This window comes from Ostrea edulis, chromosome 9 (genome assembly GCF_947568905.1).
Source record: "Ostrea edulis chromosome 9, xbOstEdul1.1, whole genome shotgun sequence".
Classification (NCBI taxonomy): Eukaryota; Metazoa; Mollusca; class Bivalvia; order Ostreida; family Ostreidae; genus Ostrea; species Ostrea edulis.
Window position 1 is genome coordinate 19,829,180 of NC_079172.1, and position 18,038 is coordinate 19,847,217.

Sequence of the window (18,038 nt, forward strand, 5' to 3'; positions counted from 1 at the left end):
GCCTTCTATAACGTCATAATAAATCACAGGGGCTAAGCCCGTTTTGGACCCGAACTCTGTGATTTATGGTATCACAGAGTTCGGGCCCAAAACGGGCTTAGCCCCTCTGTAATAAACCACAGCAAAGGTTGACTGTTAATGTTGCGTTACTGGCGTACCTTTGAACCTATATCGCTGGTCCACCCCTAACTGCATGTCCATGATTTCGATTACCCGTTGTACGAACGACACTCGCTTCGTCAAAAAAATAATAATATATATATATATATAATATATAACTGACTCGGCCTAAATTGCAATAAAATCAGTAGCAAAGAAGTATTCCAAAACTTCGTTCGTGTTCAGACTACAGGGGCTCGTCGCGAATTGACCCTCTCTATTCTATATTTACATTTACTTGTAAATATAGAATAGACGATGTCAAATTTAAGAAGACAAAAATTTCGTGACGAGCCCCTGTGTTCAGACGAAATATGCTTCTCTTGGATTTTGTTTGCAGTTTGAAAGTCATTTCTCCAAAAATTCTCGTAGCTCTACAAATTACAGACACCGATGGTATATTATCAGGGGTACAAATATTTCTTAATAAATTTTGTCTGATTTCTCTATTATATAAACTTGATTTCTTTTTAATTTCATACTCGATAAACAGAAGTACATCCGGTGTGAGCTTCGTTGGCGACACTTTCGGTGCAAGAGTTCCCGTGATTGACAATTTTATAACGTGGCCTTTGCGACGCCTAATTTCTTACTGATTTTACCATAAAATAAACCCTCGGCATGTTTAAAATCAACGTCATTGTTTTAGTTGGTATTGGTTTTTCCCTTTTCGCAGAGTCTCTTCCATCGTGCTAAAAGATTATGTAATGACACGCTAGTGTAAAGACACGTGTGCCCATCTAAAATTATTTTTATTCCCGCCCCTTTAAATATCGGTCCAATCGCAGTGATTGTTCTTTCCTTGATGTGTCATCATTGACAGATTTGTTTTGAAATCAACTATCCGGGACGGCGAATGAACTTGAGAAGCTGAGTCGTTCACACTTACTGTAAATTCACAATACGGTCATTGACAAGGACATATATATGTATGAAAGGTTATGATAACGAACATTAATCAATCTCATAACTCCTATAAGCAATACAAAATAGAGAGTTGGGCAAACACGGACCCCTGGACACACCAAAGGTGGGATCAGGTGCCTAGGAGGAGTAAGCATCCCCTGTCGACCAGTCACATCCGCCGTGAGCCCTATATCCTGATCAGGTAAACAGAGTTACCGTAGTCAAAATCAGTGTGAAACACGTCAGACAGCATTTGTCCCAATGATAGATTGTATTGGCAAACTAGATCGTTATAATAAACATATAATTTGCTAAAAGCTGACTTTAATCGAGACTGTTGAAACTCCTGTATCATCAACTTGTTTGTCAGTAGCTTGCCTCGATTTAAAAACTCACCATACGCAGAACAAGCCCTTGCGTATCGAATCAGTTGAGAGATATAAACACCATATGCAGGTGATAATGGAAATCAACATTGCTACATAAATATGGGAAGTTGATGGAGAATATGAAATATGAAATCATCCTGTTTGTCATACAGTTGAGTTGTAAGTTTGCCGTTAATGTCTACTTTCATTAAAATATCTAAGTATGAAGCAGAAGTGGACGACTCTGTGGTTTCTTTTGTTTCGAGCTCACAGGGATATATCGAATCGACATAGCAATGAAAGTTATTATTGTTAATAGACAAAGCGTCGTCGATTTATCTAAATGTCGAACTGAAGGTCACAGCAAGAGATTTTTTTCTTCTCACGTAAAAGTTTTTGAATAAATTCTGTTTCATCTGAATATAAAAACAAGTCAGCTAACAAAGGAGCACAATTCGTGTCAATAAGAATTCCAATAGACTGTTGGAAGACCTGATCATCAAAGATCACGAAGATATTGTCAATGAAGAACTCTAGCACATTTTTAATTTCAACCTCAGAGTACTTGTGCATGGAATCAGAGTGGTGTTTAACAAATAATTTTCTGAATGAGTGATCAATAGATATGAATATTTCCGGTTTCCATTTTTGTTGAAGAAACAACTGTCTATGATGTCAAAAAGTCTAGTATTTAATTTATCGTGAGGAATGTTCGTGTGAAGTGTTGAAAAGTCATAGGTTTTGATGTTATTGATTTGGGAAAAGTTTTGTGATTTCAAGTTTACTAAATGTTTACTGTATATAATTATTCAAAATATAGGATCGCTACCATTTCATTTCTTGTAGACTGGCTTTGTCTGTTAGGGTATTATATCAAACTGGACAACTACATGCTTACTTGTCGTGCTAATTAATGGGCAATTAACTAATTTCATTGTGTAAATCATAACTCGTGGAAAGTACTATAGTAACTTCAAAATTGAGATGCTATGGATGTTTTTGTACTTATAGAGCGAATATTGTCACATAAGAAAAGTACACCACAATACTGCGTTCCTTAGATGGTAATATCTCTAAAAGCTTTCACATGAAAATGTATCGTCAATTCAATAGACTTGCCAATTACCTAGAGATGATGTTTGCATTTCTTCAAAAGTCGGGCATCTTCAATAATGTTTTACGAGCGTAATACATTTTGTAAAAGGCTTGGAATTTAGAACAACTTTCTCAGATTAACATTCACAAAATACATTACTAGATCTGAACATTACGTTAAGCTATGTAATTACAGTATAGGCAGAGATAGTTTTCTTGGTTTTTTTATTTTATTTTTTCATTTTACATCACGTGTCTTTGATTTTATAACGTTTCATTATCAAAGAAATTCAAAAGATGTAAGTATTTTGAAAGTTATTTTGCAACGTTTGGTGTATTCCTGTCGTTTATGTAATTTATTTTCTAACGTTAACTAATTCCAAATTGATACTGGTACACATGTACGTTGTCTGAAATAAAAATGTCCAACCGAAAGTGTCCATGAAGTCATTAATTATAAAGGGTTTAACATAATACAAAATTGTTACAGATCATCAAATACGGAATATCGTCATCAGTTTGGTTTGTTGGTAGTTTGATTTATGTCTCGTCGAGAATTTTCACTCATTTTGAGATGTGATTAGACCTATGTTGTGCGTTGAGGGCCGTAGCAGGGGTGTGTGTGTGTCTTTATCGTGCCAACACTTGTGATACGGGGCCTCTGTTTTTTAAAAGGTCATAAATCACGGCTACCCATGTCCTAAATCATAATGTATCGGTTATGCAAGAAAATTCGTTTGGAGTGTTTCCGGTTATGAGTTAAAAGAGAACACGCCGCTTCGACAGGTAGGTAGATCTGAGTTTTTCTTGTTTATGATAATTTAACCACTGTTGACGAAAATAGGGGAATGTAGTCAGCTGTAGAAATGATTAAAGTACACGAAATAACCACAATTACCCATATCTAAAGCGGCAAGACGACACGAGATGATTTTCCGAGAGGAAAAAGGGGTTGAATTTTGAATATTTCTAACGATTTTCGATTGTCAGGGTCAATATCGACTCAATCATCTAACCAGTAGAAATAAGTTGACCACTCTAGGGACGATTTGTGCAAGTTAAAATTAAAATTTTCTACTATTTTGATGTTGGTGTTTGTATTTTTCCAAAATTTCTATCCAAAAGGGTCAGGTAATGCTTTAGGGGATAAGTTATGATTTAATGGATTGGTTAAGATTTAGAGGAAAAGTTGTATAATACACACCCGCTGCATCTTTTGTTATTACAAAAGGGAAGCAATGTGTAGTGTCCAATATTTTGCTATTTTCAATGATCTGGTTTATCAAGAAACCAACCGTCATGCGACTAGGAGTAGGATTAAGTTTATATTACTCGGTACCGGAATCATTTGAAAACCAAGTAGTATTTCATGTAACACTGCGTCTGTGTTTATTAACCAAACTTTTTGTGTGCCGAGAACACTGTTTGTCAATTACTTCTTGGACCCATTTTCTACAAAAAACACAGGCACCTGAAGTATAGATATTACTACCCCCCCCCCCCTTTTTATATTTCTCTTTTTAAACCACAGGCACTTGTTTCATACACGAGTCCCCACTCCTTAATAATACCACAGGCACTTGTTTCATACATGAGTCCCACTCCTTAATAAGGAGGGGGGCTCATGATGTATGAAACAAGTGCCTGTGGTATTATTAAGGAGGGGGGACTCATGTATGAAACAAGTGCCTGTGTTTTATACGTATTTTATTATACCGGTAAAAGGCCATTCTCTAAAGCTTACAAAAAGCGTGAAAAGATTACATGACCGGGAATTCACACATTTCAGAGAAATTATTGGAACACCCCCCCCCCCCCAAATTATCAAAGGGGGGGGGGGGGTTGTAATATCCATACTTCAGGTGCCTGTGGAAAAAATACAAGTACTGATACTATATACTAAAGTTTTTTTTTACCGCTAAATTCAGCTGTTCCTATGCAAAGATTCATTGAGTGTTTTCATTTCCATCCCAATACAACATACACTATTTATTCTATTATTTTGTATTTTACAGATGGAAAGAACTCAGCACAGGTGTGAATATAAAGGATGCGACAAAGTTTACCATCAATTAAAAGGGGAAACTGACTTTGCATATGAAAATTCAACATAGCTTTATTGACATCGGTCACTTACTTGTTTTGCTTTTGTTGTTTTTGTTTGGTATTTAACATTAAAGAGAGATTACTTGAGTATGGTCTCTGGTTATACCTACTTCCGTTCAGATTTATCAGCATTTTACAATCTGAGAGTTTTCCCCTCTTAAACTCTCTTCTAAAACATTTCAAAGCAAACGTAACAGTAGGTAAGACACTTCACTTTGTATACACGGATGTTTCGAGTGATGTTTGTGTCAACATAATGTTTTACGAGCTGTTATTTCTTTGCATAGAAAAAACCGGTATCAAATTGCAGGTACCTTTCATAATCGCAGTTTAGAGAGAAAACGTTTGCTTTGTTTTATAGCAATGTTTTATGGTTTTTGAGAAAGAAGTAGGTGTTGTAGGGCATCTACTCTCACAATTATCTTAACGAATCTGATTTAGGGAAACAGCAATTCTGGAAGAACTCTACCCCGTTTGGTTAATTTTCATTCAGTGGTTCTCATGTGGAATTTAGTCAGCGGACAAAAGACGCCAAATGGTGACAAGAACTAATTTGATATTATTGGTCAGATGACGAGTATTCCGAATGTCCATTTTTGTTACTTTATTAATTATTCTACCACGCTCAAAATTAACTAGTATTTTTATTACACATTAGATTTTGAAATGTAATCAAAGTTTAGTCCAAGTCTCTGCGGCTGCAACAGCTTAGAGTCGTTCATTCTGTAACCATCATGTTGCCTGATGGGTTGTTCTCTGGCATGTCGATTTGGTGCATTCGGTAAATACATTTTTGGAGGCGATCTCTGTCTAAATGGTCCCTGTGAAGTAGAGAAAACGTTATCAAAATCACAAGACCACATCATGATAGCTTCCATGCTTATAAATTCATCCTAAAGAGTAAATTGACACAAGATCGACCCCTACATGTATATAGTGTATCATCCCCCCGGTAATCTGACTATGGTCCCTTAACCATTTTACTAGAAAATCAATAGATTTCTATATCCTAATATGAACTAATTCCTTATAGACTTTAACATTTGGTGTTCTGAATTTGAAGTAAAGTACTAGACCAGAAAATGCAAAGTAACATCATATTCTGTGCAACATCATGTAGCGATTGGTGGACCGTTCTTGGGACACTGATTTTGGCTGCGGATAACTCCGTTTGCCTGATCGGGATGTGGGGCTCACGGCGGGTGTAGCCGATTGACGGGGGATGCTTACTCCTCCTAGGCACCTAATCCCACCTCTGGTGTGTCCAGGGGTCTGTGTTTGCCCAACTCTCTATTTTGTATTGCTTATAGGAGTTATGAGATTGGTCACTGTTCGTTATCTTCACTTTTCATCAAGAAAGCATAAGCGTTACCTTAGTATTTGACAATTAAACGTCATGCATAAGTATTCGACTTTTACATAATCCGTTAATTTTCTACATAGTCATAAATAAGTTGTTGCTTATACACACCTTAGAATAATACACTCTATCTTCTTCAATTCTCTGCACCTACTATACATACAGTTGACATACTATCTGGGTCTAGCCTTGATTGCCACGTCTTTGGTTCCAGATAAGCAGCATCTTTATTTAGTTTTTGTGAATATTTTCCTGAATAAATATACATATACGAGTACAATGCATGTACATTGAAGAAAAATATCTAAAGCTTATACATTTTTTTGCATGGAAAAGAGTAGAGATGAATTCGCAAATCGAAAACAGTATCAATCTTTTTCTCCCTAACAGACTAATATTTTTCAAATACCTTTGTTACAAATAAAAAAAATTAATTTCAATAAATTCTAAGTTATTGCAGATCCTGAATCGTACATACTAATCTAAATTACGTCACGTAATACAAACTCATTCAGGTGCGTAATACTACTGTATCTATCAGCAGGGTGTGTATTAACCAAATTTTCCTCTAAATCTTAACCAATCCATTAAATCATAACTTATCCCCTAAAGCATTACCTGACCCTTTTGGATAGAAATTTTGGGAAAATACAAACACCAACATCAAAATAGTAGAAAATTTTAATTTTAACTTGCACAAATCGTCCCTAGAGTGGTCAACTTATTTCTACTGGTTAGCTGATTGAGCCGATATTGATCCTGACAATCGAAAATCGTTAGAAATATTCAAAATTCAACCCCTTTTTCCTCTCGGAAAATCATCTCGTGTCGTCTTGCCGCTTTAGATATGGGTAATTGTGGTTATTTCGTGTACTTTAATCATTTCTACAGCTGACTACATTCCCCTATTTTCGTCAACAGTGGTTAAATTATCATAAACAAGAAAAACTCAGATCTACCTACCTGTCGAAGCGACGTGTTGTTCTCTTTTAACTCATAACCGGAAACACTCCAAACGAATTTTCTTGCATAACCGATACATTATGATTTAGGACATGGGTAGCCGTGTAAATTATCATAAAGACCCGTGATTCACACATCTAAATGCCGAGCGGTCGGTAAAGGAGCAATCACTACTTTACTTATGTTCGACGCGGCCATGGCACGAGCGGGGCTCTAAGTCTCATGAATCCAACATTTTATTCTGTTGAACAAGTGATGTAGGTACGTGTTTGTGTATTGTATATTGAATACTTATATGCACATTTACGAAACATTTTTATGTACTGATGGGGAAATTAATTAATACAGTGAAATTACATGCCATTAACATCGCTACAGAACACTACAATACACTGCATATTCACGTACTAATACAGATATGCACCTATGACATACATGTACTTATTATATGTTTTAATGTTACCTAAAGTAGTTTTCCACTTTGATATTAAAATTTGAAAATGTATGAATATTCGAAATTTTAAATTTCTATTTAATATCAGTATTTGTTTTCCACGATCTTGTTTAGCAAACATGACAAACATGCCACGAGTTGTACAACTTTACTTACACCTGTAGGCTGTCTTGGCTACTGGGAGTACAAGACCAACAGTCTGGTACAACAATTTACTACCAGATTGTTAACAGGCACTGTCCCTTGGTGCTCCCTGTAATCAGGTCAACATATCGTGTTTTTATTCTCTCATATAACGCTATTCTCTTTTATATAAGTATTCTAACCTTCCTGCTTTAGACATAAAACATTCAGAACAACTGGATCTGCGTGTACATATGTAATATACTTGTATTCAGTAAGATGATTTTTAACAGTGTAATGTGATACTGCAAGTACATCTTGCATTCTACACATTTCCTTTACTTTACACTTGTAAGCTATCTTGGTTACTGGGAGTACAATATCAACAGTCTGGTACAATAAATTTATTACCAGACTGTTAACAGGCACTGTCCCTTGGTGCTCCCTGTAATCAGGTCAATATATTGTGTTTTTATTCTCTCATATAATGCTAGTATTCTCTTTTATATAAGTATTCACACGACACTGTCATTATCTGCTATCCCAGAAACTGATGTGTGAAGCAGTTGGGTTATTTTATTTATCATGTTGTTAATTTAAATCTTGTCTGTAATCAGTATTTCATATATAATTATAGATATGTGCAGTGCAGAAGTGTGAACTCTGTCAGTATTACCGGTAGTACTTCTAAATGATTGTTATTTATTTTCATTGTTATAATTAATTGCCTGTTAACATGTACATGCCCCCCGAGAGCCCTTGATTGGTGAATAAACTATATATATATATATATATATGTATATATATATATATATATATATATATATATATATATATATATATATATTACGGTCCATGTATTCTCTTTAGAAATGTCAAGAGGCATAGCTCTTCGCAAGCATTCATGTTTTGATTCTGGAAAACGTGTAAATGCCGGAGTCGGTGACGGTTTATATATCGACCGACATTTCGACTCAGATGTGCCTGGATTTACGCAATAGACAAGTTGTTTTCAAACATTTAACAGTAATGCACAAAACTGTCACAAGGAAATCAACACTTACTTGCTTTTAATACATTTTCAAGATGTCCCCTGTCCCGGGTTTACGTTAATATAAATACATCGAATTGGCTGACGTAATCAGAGTTGTGATTTACATCTGGGACATCGGACATGTTGAAAATGGATTAAAAGCAAGGAAGTGTTGAATTCCTTATGACAGTTTTGTGCATTACTGGTAAATGTTTGAAAACAACATGTCTATTGCGTAAATCCAGGCACATCTGAATCGAAAGGTCGGTCGAAGCGTAAACCGTCACCGACTCCGGCATTTACACGTTTTCCAGAATCAAAACATGAATGCTTGCGAAGAGAAGTCGATGAAGGCTATGCCTGTGGGCCTCTTGTTTAAAAATACAAACAGCATTCAGCATACATCTCTCGTATACATCGAAGCCAAATTGAAAAATACATCCATTCACAGAGATATGTCTATATTTATTTCCTTCTGAATTTTAAGCTTTGACTTCAAAGCACCATCCCAAAAAATTGATCTGATTTGCGGCTGTACATGTAAGAGTGGGGTAGGCCTAATGATAGAGATATTTGTTCAAGTGTGTAAAGTTGTTGTATATTTTGTTTCTCAAATTTTGACCATAGGGGCGAAGTTATTTTTATAAATGACATCGGCATAGACATTATGTTTGGCTGTCTGACTGCTGTTTACCATGGGACAGCGGGGCTGCTCTGTTGACTCAATGTGATCATTAGCGCTAGCGTGGCACCTGGATGTGCATGACCACGGGTATCTTTAGTGACGCAGTCTCTCTGGTTGTGAGAAATGACTGCGAGTCGAGGCGTTGTCCCGGAATGCGATATGTGGTCCTGGATTACGAAGCGTGGCCCTGGAATACGGGGCGTGGTCCTAGAAAACGAGGCATGGCCCTGGAATACGAGGCGTGGTCCTAAAAAACGAGGTATAATCCTGGAATACAAGGATATACTAGGGCGGAAGTAAAGGTTCTTTGCCTGCGATTATCAGGGAGCTCTTAGCATTTCTTGGTCAAGATTGGCAAATTATCACTGTTCGTTATCTTCCCTTTTGAATCGTGAAGATGAGCTTAGACTAAAAAAAATCGTCTGCACTGGAGAAATTGATGCTAAAATAGGAAGAGTTGATCACTTACTACTTACTTAGTCCTCTTCGTGCTGGCCAGCACATAAGGTCGTCACCAGAACCTTCATGGTAATGGAAAGCAACATTATTCCTCTATAGTTGTTACAGTTTGAGAGGTCTCCTTTCTTTGGTAATTTAACTATAGGGTTGGTTTTCCAGAAGGATGGTGTTTCTTCTGATTCCCAGATCTTCTGTAGGATATTTGTCAAAATTTTAGGTGTCCAGTATTCTTCGGCCTTGAGAAGCTCTGCATGTATCTGATCAATGCCTGCAGCTTTTCCAGTTTTAAGTTTAGCGATTGCCTTTTTTACCTCTTCTATACTTGGTGGATCGGTATCAATATCTAATGTGTCCGTGACTGGTATTATTATTGCCTCATTCTCTGGGTCTTTCATATTAAATACTTCTTCAAAATGTTCCTTCCACCGTTTCAGTATGTCTTCTTCATTTGATAGTGCATTTCCCAGTTTGTCTATAATTGGTAGCTCTGATGACTGGAATTTGCCTGCTAATGTTTTTGTAATTCGATAGAGGGTCTGCATGTTTTGTTTAGAAGCTGCTTGTTCTGCCTCATAAGCTAGCTTTTCAGTGTATGCCTTTCTGTCAGCTCTTACACTCCTCTTCACTTCCTTGTCCATAGCCCGATATTCTGCCTGGAGTTGATTCTTTTGCCTCTTGGATTTTGTGGACAAGATTTTACTTTTCTTCTCTTTTCGTTCTTCTACTATTTTCCATGTTTTATCTGAAATCCATTCTTCTTTTTTCTTTCTCTTTGAACCAAGTATTTGTTGACTATTTTATATCAATACGTTGTTAAAAGTTTCCATATCGATTTCATCAGGATGTTCCATGAGTGTTGAAAACTTGTTTTGGACTTTTAATTGAAAAGATCTCATGGTTTTTGTATCTTTAAGTTTTTGGATGTTGATTGGAGGTGGTCTTTGATCTTTTTTCCTTGATTTCCTCAGTTTTAACTTGCTTTTTGCCAGTACTAGAGAGTGGTCACTTCCCACATCAGCCCCTTGTTTTGCAACCACATCGAGAAGACTACTTCTCCATCTCTTGTTGATGATAATATGGTCAAATTGGTTATGTTGAGCGAAGACAATTTGGTTCTTTGTATGACCATCTGGTGAGTTCCATGTTGTCTTATGGATGTCTTTGTGCATGAATATAGTTCCACCAATTACTAGGTCGTTTTCTTGGCAGAAAGTGCATAGACTCTCTCTGTTGTTGTTACATTCTCCTATTCCTTGCTGGCCCATGATGGTTTCTTTACCTTGGTTGCATTTTCCAACTTTAACATTTAAGTCTCCAAGGATAAGCAGAACATCATGAGATGGTGTGTCGTCTACTACCTTTTGCTGGCTGTCATAGAAAGATATTTTCTCTTCATCTTCCGCATCATCTGTTGGCGCATAGCAAACCACAGCAGTCAATTTCGCGAAGGCTGAGTTGTACCTTGCTGTTATTATTCGCTCACTCACAGGTTTCCATTCTAAAAGACTTCTGTGGACCTCCTTTGTTGTAATAATGGCTACTCCTTTGCTATGATGGTCGTCGGTTCTTCCAGAGTAGAGTATCTGATGTCCTGATGCTAGTTGTTTTGATCCACTACCTGTCCATCTGGCTTCACTAACTCTTAGGAGCTCGATCTTGTAATGCTCCATTTCTCTCACCATTTGTGCTAGTTTTCCTGTTTGGTAGAGGGTCCGCACGTTCCAGCAGCCCACTCTACGGGTTGTTTTCGGTCGAAGGACATCTATCGGGATGGATGATTCACCCGTCATACTTCCAGTGTCCTGAATGGTGTCAATCCTTCTTCCATCATTTTGTTCTCTGATTAAGGTTTCTGTAGCGTCTTTTGTTTGACATGTTAGGGTTGCTGGCCCTAAGCATAAGCCCCTGAGCTTAGACTTAAAAAATCGTCTGGACTGGAGAAATTGATGCTAAAATGGGAAAAGTTCATCAAGACAGCAAGAAAGCCATCAAAGACAATACGAGTTATTACTCTTTGCCCATAAATCGCCACAAAATCCTTATGAGATAAACCTTATCTAATAGCAAAGTATGTCATTGGGTTATATAGCAGAGCATGATGCATATTATGGTGTTTAGGTTTTTTTTAAACAAACTCATTTATCAAATGGTAAACGTTATTTGAACTTACTTAGTTCTTTTTGCTTCAAACTAATTATTTCCGAATATGCTCTTTGCTCATTTTAGCGGGATTCAAATTTTAGCACCTTAAGCAATGACGCAAGAGTGCTACTTTGTGGCTGGGCTATGTGAAACTCTATATTTCTTCATTATCATACACAGACGAAGTGCTAAAGCAATGCTTCACATCCCTTTGCGCCATATTTTAGATACGCTACGATAATTATACATGCAATTTGCGCTCCAGTTCAGGACTTGGCTCATCACTAGATGTAGATGAAATAAATTCAATATTACGGTACCATTTTGAACAATATTACTTGGAAACAGAAGTCTTCCTATGTCTTATATTCTGATACGAAATATACAAATAACAAGCCAAAACGTTGTTTCCTTCTGTAAGCGACTATAAGTCAGCATTTTAGACCATCCCTGCATAGTCTCAATATACAGAGGTTTCTGTCTTTTTCTACCACAGAACAACAGGCACTGCAAAATACATCTCCAACAAAAGTCTGCAAAGTGCCGGCGTATGCTTGGACATCTGCCAATGTATCTGTAAAATACAAGAACCAAAGTCTCGCCCCATTGTGATTCGTCTGATCCCCTGGTTCAAGTAAATGAACACATAATCGATTTATGATAAAATAGATCGGTGGATATATTGATTGATTGATTTACCTTTCACGAGACAGAATTGATATGCTGAATCTTTTATCCGAAAACACATGTTGGATAGACCGACACTTTCAAGGCATTCTCGAGCTGGTAAAAAATAAATTATATATATATATATATATATATATATATATATATATATATAAAGCAGGAAAATATGCAGTTCTAAAATATCACAATAGACGTCTCTAAGATAAACAACTTTATATTCAATATTTGTAATCACCTTAGGATGGATGTTAAAATCCATAAAGCGCTATTGGAACTGAATATTTTCCTGCTTTTTTATTTAATTACTTTGACTGTGTGATATCAACTCTTTCTATTTTGGATTATATATATATATATATATATATATATATATATATATATATGATGGCAAAAATAAAGACATATTTATGTATTGACATTTGTACATTTACTATAATTTCTACATATGTACATGTATATATTTTGTTGTAAGTTGTTTTTCATACCATTCAAGTATTTTTTCATCCAGCTACATGTATATAGGTTAATTCTTTGTATGTTGTTCGGTGTCCCATGGAAGCATTTTTTACTCATACACGGAGGTTACCAGCTGTAGATAAAGTGTCACAAAGTTTGGCCTATGCTTGACATTCCGGACTATAACAGTGACATTTCTTTATTGTATCAACACCTACTGTGACACAGGACCTCTGTTTTTCAGGTCATATCCGACTGACCGGTGACTTTCACGTGGAACGCCGCGCACTCGGCGACGGAACAGTCACTGCCTATGTTAAACTGTTAAATGTTTGACGGTACTGACTAAAACCCGGTCTCGGTCCCGGTCTTCGGTCTCGGTCCCAGATACTTTTATTCAATAAAAACAGAATATATCAGGATATTTGAGCCCCATTTCTCAATAACTTAGGTATGACATCTCATGCCTGCATTCTGATAGTAAATTGATCATATTATTTTCTTCTTTTGTAAAATAATATGTGAAAACTCCGGGACCGGTGGGACCGAGAAATAAAAACAGTGCTAAAAGCCGGTCCCGGTCTCGACATTTTTCCTCAATAGCCGCTTTAATCTACCTTTTCATAAAAAATATAAGGACGTGATACTCAATGGCATCCCTTTGTATACATATATTTATTGTGTGTGTAGGTTTTTTATTCCAATATTGTTTATACATGTATTTATGTCAGAATCGAACTCAACTACATGTACCTGTACGTGACATTTTGTCCCAAATGATCGCGTTACACTACCTTTTCATTAGAAGATAAGGATGTAGAAGGAAAATAATATATATGTACTTATCCTGGTGTATTTGTTTGTAATTTACAGTTAGTTTATTTGTTCATTTATTTTATTTCTTCTATTCCTTTCAAAATCAGTTTTCAAAGATTCATGTTTGGTATTCCGAACCCGATCTCTTTATATGGGTATAGTTGTATATAACCAATAAATAATAACTATAAAATATTTTTTCCTTTCTTATTATATACTTAGTTTTCTTCTTTTTTTTTCCAGTTGTGGTTCTTTTAGATACAATGCTTTTAAAAAGGTCCACCTAATATATTTATAGTATCTATAAAAGTGTGTCATACATAGAGCACATGCTCACCAAAAATTCTCAGATTCTGTATACTTATACAGAAGATATCCTCTGATTTTAGATGATCTTCAAATACTCTATGGTATGTTTTACTGTAATATTATGTGGTAACTATATTTATTGTGAATAGTTATATACGTATATGTGCAAACATATATGTATTAATTATGCTGCACAAAAACTGTTGGTTTCCTATTTTCAAAATATCTTATATTTCAAAGTGCATAAATTTGACATAAACTGGTAAATTTATAAACAATGAAATCTACATTTATAAATATGCAAGACATACATGTAAATTTATTTAAGAAATAAATTTCAGTTTTGAAAATACAAATAGTCCTACTGTTAGCGCTTCATGAAAAGCCCACGGTATGCCTGCGTGAAGCATTTTATACCCTCGTGTATTTTTACTAACCATTCAAGAGTTATGGCTAAAGCTAAAGATTTTCAAAAGTAGGTCAAATTTGAAAAGTGAAGAATTGCATGTAAAGAAAGGTCTTGTCACAAGGAGTACACATGTGAAATATGAAAACCCTATCAACATGCATTCAAAAGTTATGCCGAAGGTTCAAGTTTTTGCTGACAAACAGACGGATGGACCAAAAACTATATAAATGCGCCCCGAATATCCGATTACGGGGGTATAACATTTGCTTTTCAAAAGCATCATTCTTGTATTCAGAATCTTTCTGGAAAGGGGCGGGGGAGGGGTTGTTGACTAGAGTGCACATTAATTTTGTTTCGCTATCAACAACAATTATTCATCATGTTTCAATAATCATAATAAAATTTAAGAACAATATTTGGGTTTTTTTCCATTTCACTAATGAACATAATTTTTTAAAGTACTTCATACATCGTACATTCTGGACTTATATCTTGCACGTATTATTCTAATATTTACATAGAGGCTTTTCTTCCCTGATTAAAACAACTAATATAACATCATAATTTAACAAATTAATGCGATTCTCACGATCCACTCGTAAATGAGAGAGAGAGAGAGAGAGAGAGAGAGAGAGAGAGAGAGAGAGAGAGAGAGAGAGAGAGAGAGAGAGAGAATACATGTACATATACAGAGACCCGGTTCGGAATACACCAACATTGAATTTGAAAATTTTATCAATCGTGTGGTCAGGTGTTTGACCTAAATGAAATATAAAAAAGACTTTGTAAATACTACATCCAACAGTAAATTACAAACAAATACACCAGGATAAGTACATATATATCATTTCTCTTCCACACCCTTATCTTTTTATGAAAATGTATTGTAACGCGTTCATTTGGGAGAGAAAAATCACGTAGTTGAGTTCGATTTTGACATTAAAAAGGAAAATTGGAATAAAACACAAACATACAATAAATCAGAAACATACATGTGCATACAAAGGAATGTCATTGAATATAACACTCTTATCTTTTTCTCATAAAAAAGTAGATTAAAGCGGCTATTTAGAAAAATAAAAAACATCGAGACCGGGACCGGCTTTTAGCACTGTTTTTACTTCTCGGTCCCACCGGTCCCGGAGTTTTCACATATTATTTTACAAAAGACGACAATAATATTATCAATCAACTATCAGAATGCAGGCATGATATGTCATATCTAAATTAACGAGAAATTGGGGCTAAAATATTCTGATGTATTCTGTTTTTATCGAATAAAAAAATCTGAGACCGGGACCGAAGACCGGGTTTTAGTCACGGGACCGAGACTGAAGACCGGGACCGAGACCGGGTTTTAGTCAGTACCATGTTTGACGCTGTCCTGGATTAGATTGATTGATTGATTGCTGTTTTCCGCCACACTCAACAATATTTCAGTTATCTTGTGGCGCCCAGTTTTTATCGGTGGAAGAGACCACCGACCTTCCGAAAGTAAACTGGGAAACTACCTCACTTACCGGCGCGAGCGGGATTCGAACCCGCGCCGACAGAGGTGAGAGGCTCCTGGATTAGAAATTCGAACCCGAGACCCCCTTAATTGTTGTAACGCGAGCGTCCTAACCACTTGTCAACCGCTACAGCGATATATCAGTTGCGTGTCAATTGAATAGTACTTACATGCGCTCTATCATACGCATAAAGCAATAAGTGAAAAAATACCAAAGGTGTTCATATGCGCACATGCTTTTCACAGTTACATGTCATTGCATATTAATCGATTGATGCAACGAATTATATTTTTAATCGAATAATGCACTTTGCAATATGGATCGGTCAAATACACAATATATTGTGTGTTTTTAAAAAATGAAAATTAACTTGGTTACCTGTTGTCATATCTGTTTGCTTCTGACCTTAAATAAAGAGATGACAAATTATTTTGAAAGTTGGCTGTGTACATGAACTGTACTTGTCGTAGACGGTATTTACATTACCTGAAATTACATTGTGGTGATGAAATGTATGCAGTATTTGTCCCTGACAACACTTTATCTTATATTTGACCATACACCACATTACGAATATGACAGAAGGTTAGATTCTTCATTAAGATGCTAGAGGTACAAAATAATCTACTTTCATGTTTTCATAAAAGAATGTTAAGTGTAGGTAACAAGTCATTTGATGCAGTAAGCAGATACATGAATATGTACTTAGTCTGACAACAATACCTTCTAGTGATTCCTGAACTTCGATAGAATTATTTTCCAGTAACTGCACGAACAAGTCATGTATTCCTTCCGCATATCCTGAAATATACAAGTAATACTCGTCAATTCTCTGACAGGCACCCGTAGAAGATATCTTGTGATAAGCAAGATCTTTTTGTGAAACCCTAAGGTACTGTCAAATACAGTTCTACTAGCAAACTTGACCTCGATCTTAATGAATGACCTTGACCTTCATCTTCTCATATAGGTTTAACCTTCTGCTTTTGGACTTTTAATGTAAGTCAACAATGAAGGGGCAATAATGAGTATATGTTGAAGTAACTGAAAGATGTGCATTGCAGTAAGAACTAAGAAAAAAGGCCCTTTTGTTATTATGTCGCAACTTTTTATTTTGCCTATCATGAATTAAGCGAAAATTAGGATTCGGATCCATAGCTGTTCGTATAATACTGGTAGGGGACTATCAGTTTAGAAATAAACATCTTTAAAACTACATGTCTAATACAAAAACGATAAGGATAGGAGGTTTTCAAGTGGCAGATATCATATATTGTACTGTATGAAAGGTGTTTAAAAAGATACATTTTGTGAAGCGACGTGGTTGACATGTAAACGAATTCTTTTCAACAACATGATTGGCGATGCTGATTTATTTGCAGATGTACAGAGATTTACCATACTATCTCGGAGTTTTGTTAAATATTCATTTTAATGACCCCCCCCCCCCCCAATACAAAAGATACAATCTCTAGACAGAAAATAATTTCCTTACCAGTTTCAAACCCATTCCAGCTGAACACAAGAACCAAAAATATAATCGACGGCATGTTTATAACGAACAGGGAATATCCACGATGTTCTTTTGGTTTTTGTGTAGAAAACTGTCGTATACTTTTCATTTATACTAATGCATCACATCTTAATTATTCAAAATAATAGCTTAAAATAGAATAAACTGTTATATGATATTTACATAATTCCTCAAATTCATGATACTAACCAGAACCATTTACAACTAGGTAATCGTTTCATCATCCGCGTGCATTAATTAATTGGATAAGAGAATAGCTTGTCTTAATAAAAGTTTTTTTCCATGGGAATTACACGGAGCATGACAGCAACTGTTAGATTAACAAATAAGCTAAAGGAAATCAAAGACAAGCATACGAATAAACTTAACAGTTTGTGCATGTCATTAAAAACATTTCTTTTAAACTGGAACATTAATTAATAATTTTACCTAAGAAAACAACATGTTTATATCAGAGACGCGA

At 35.8% G+C, this 18,038-nt stretch overlaps 2 protein-coding genes and 1 long non-coding RNA gene across 3 annotated transcripts; all 3 read right to left on the reverse strand.

The window, feature by feature from the left end:
- Positions 1–5,223: 5,223 nt before the first annotated feature.
- LOC125646832 (uncharacterized) lies at positions 5,224–7,469 on the reverse strand. The gene is made up of 3 exons (XR_008798468.1): positions 6,958–7,469; positions 6,106–6,246; positions 5,224–5,455 (listed from the first exon to the last, which is right to left on the reverse strand). It is a non-coding gene; the product is annotated as an uncharacterized LOC125646832 (long non-coding RNA).
- Positions 7,470–10,508: 3,039 nt separating this feature from the next.
- LOC130050472 (craniofacial development protein 2-like) lies at positions 10,509–11,501 on the reverse strand. The gene has a single exon (XM_056150658.1). The coding sequence runs from the start codon at positions 11,499–11,501 to the stop codon at positions 10,509–10,511; it is 993 nt and encodes a 330-aa protein (XP_056006633.1).
- Positions 11,502–12,204: 703 nt separating this feature from the next.
- On the reverse strand, positions 12,205–17,633 carry LOC125659589 (uncharacterized). Its single transcript, XM_048891310.2, has 5 exons — positions 17,537–17,633; positions 16,765–16,842; positions 16,420–16,446; positions 12,553–12,636; positions 12,205–12,427 (listed from the first exon to the last, which is right to left on the reverse strand). The coding sequence occupies exons 1-5, from the start codon at positions 17,589–17,591 to the stop codon at positions 12,285–12,287; spliced, it is 387 nt and encodes a 128-aa protein (XP_048747267.2). The 5' UTR covers positions 17,592–17,633; the 3' UTR covers positions 12,205–12,284.
- Positions 17,634–18,038: the final 405 nt, after the last annotated feature.

What these genes read in the sequence shown, in the direction of transcription:
- LOC125659589 (XM_048891310.2), bottom strand. Translation starts at nt 17,591, where the DNA reads ATGCCGTCGATTATATTTTTGGTTCTTGTGTTCAGCTGGAATGGGTTT. An exon ending in CTGGAATGGGTTTGAAACTG is followed by an intron (nt 16,843 to 17,536) that starts GTAAGGAAATTA and finishes TGTATATTTCAG; the next exon opens with GATATGCGGAAGGAATACAT. An exon ending in TCAATTCTGTCTCGTGAAAG is followed by an intron (nt 12,428 to 12,552) that starts GTAAATCAATCA and finishes TGTATTTTACAG; the next exon opens with ATACATTGGCAGATGTCCAA.
- LOC130050472 (XM_056150658.1), bottom strand. Translation starts at nt 11,501, where the DNA reads ATGACGGGTGAATCATCCATCCCGATAGATGTCCTTCGACCGAAAACA.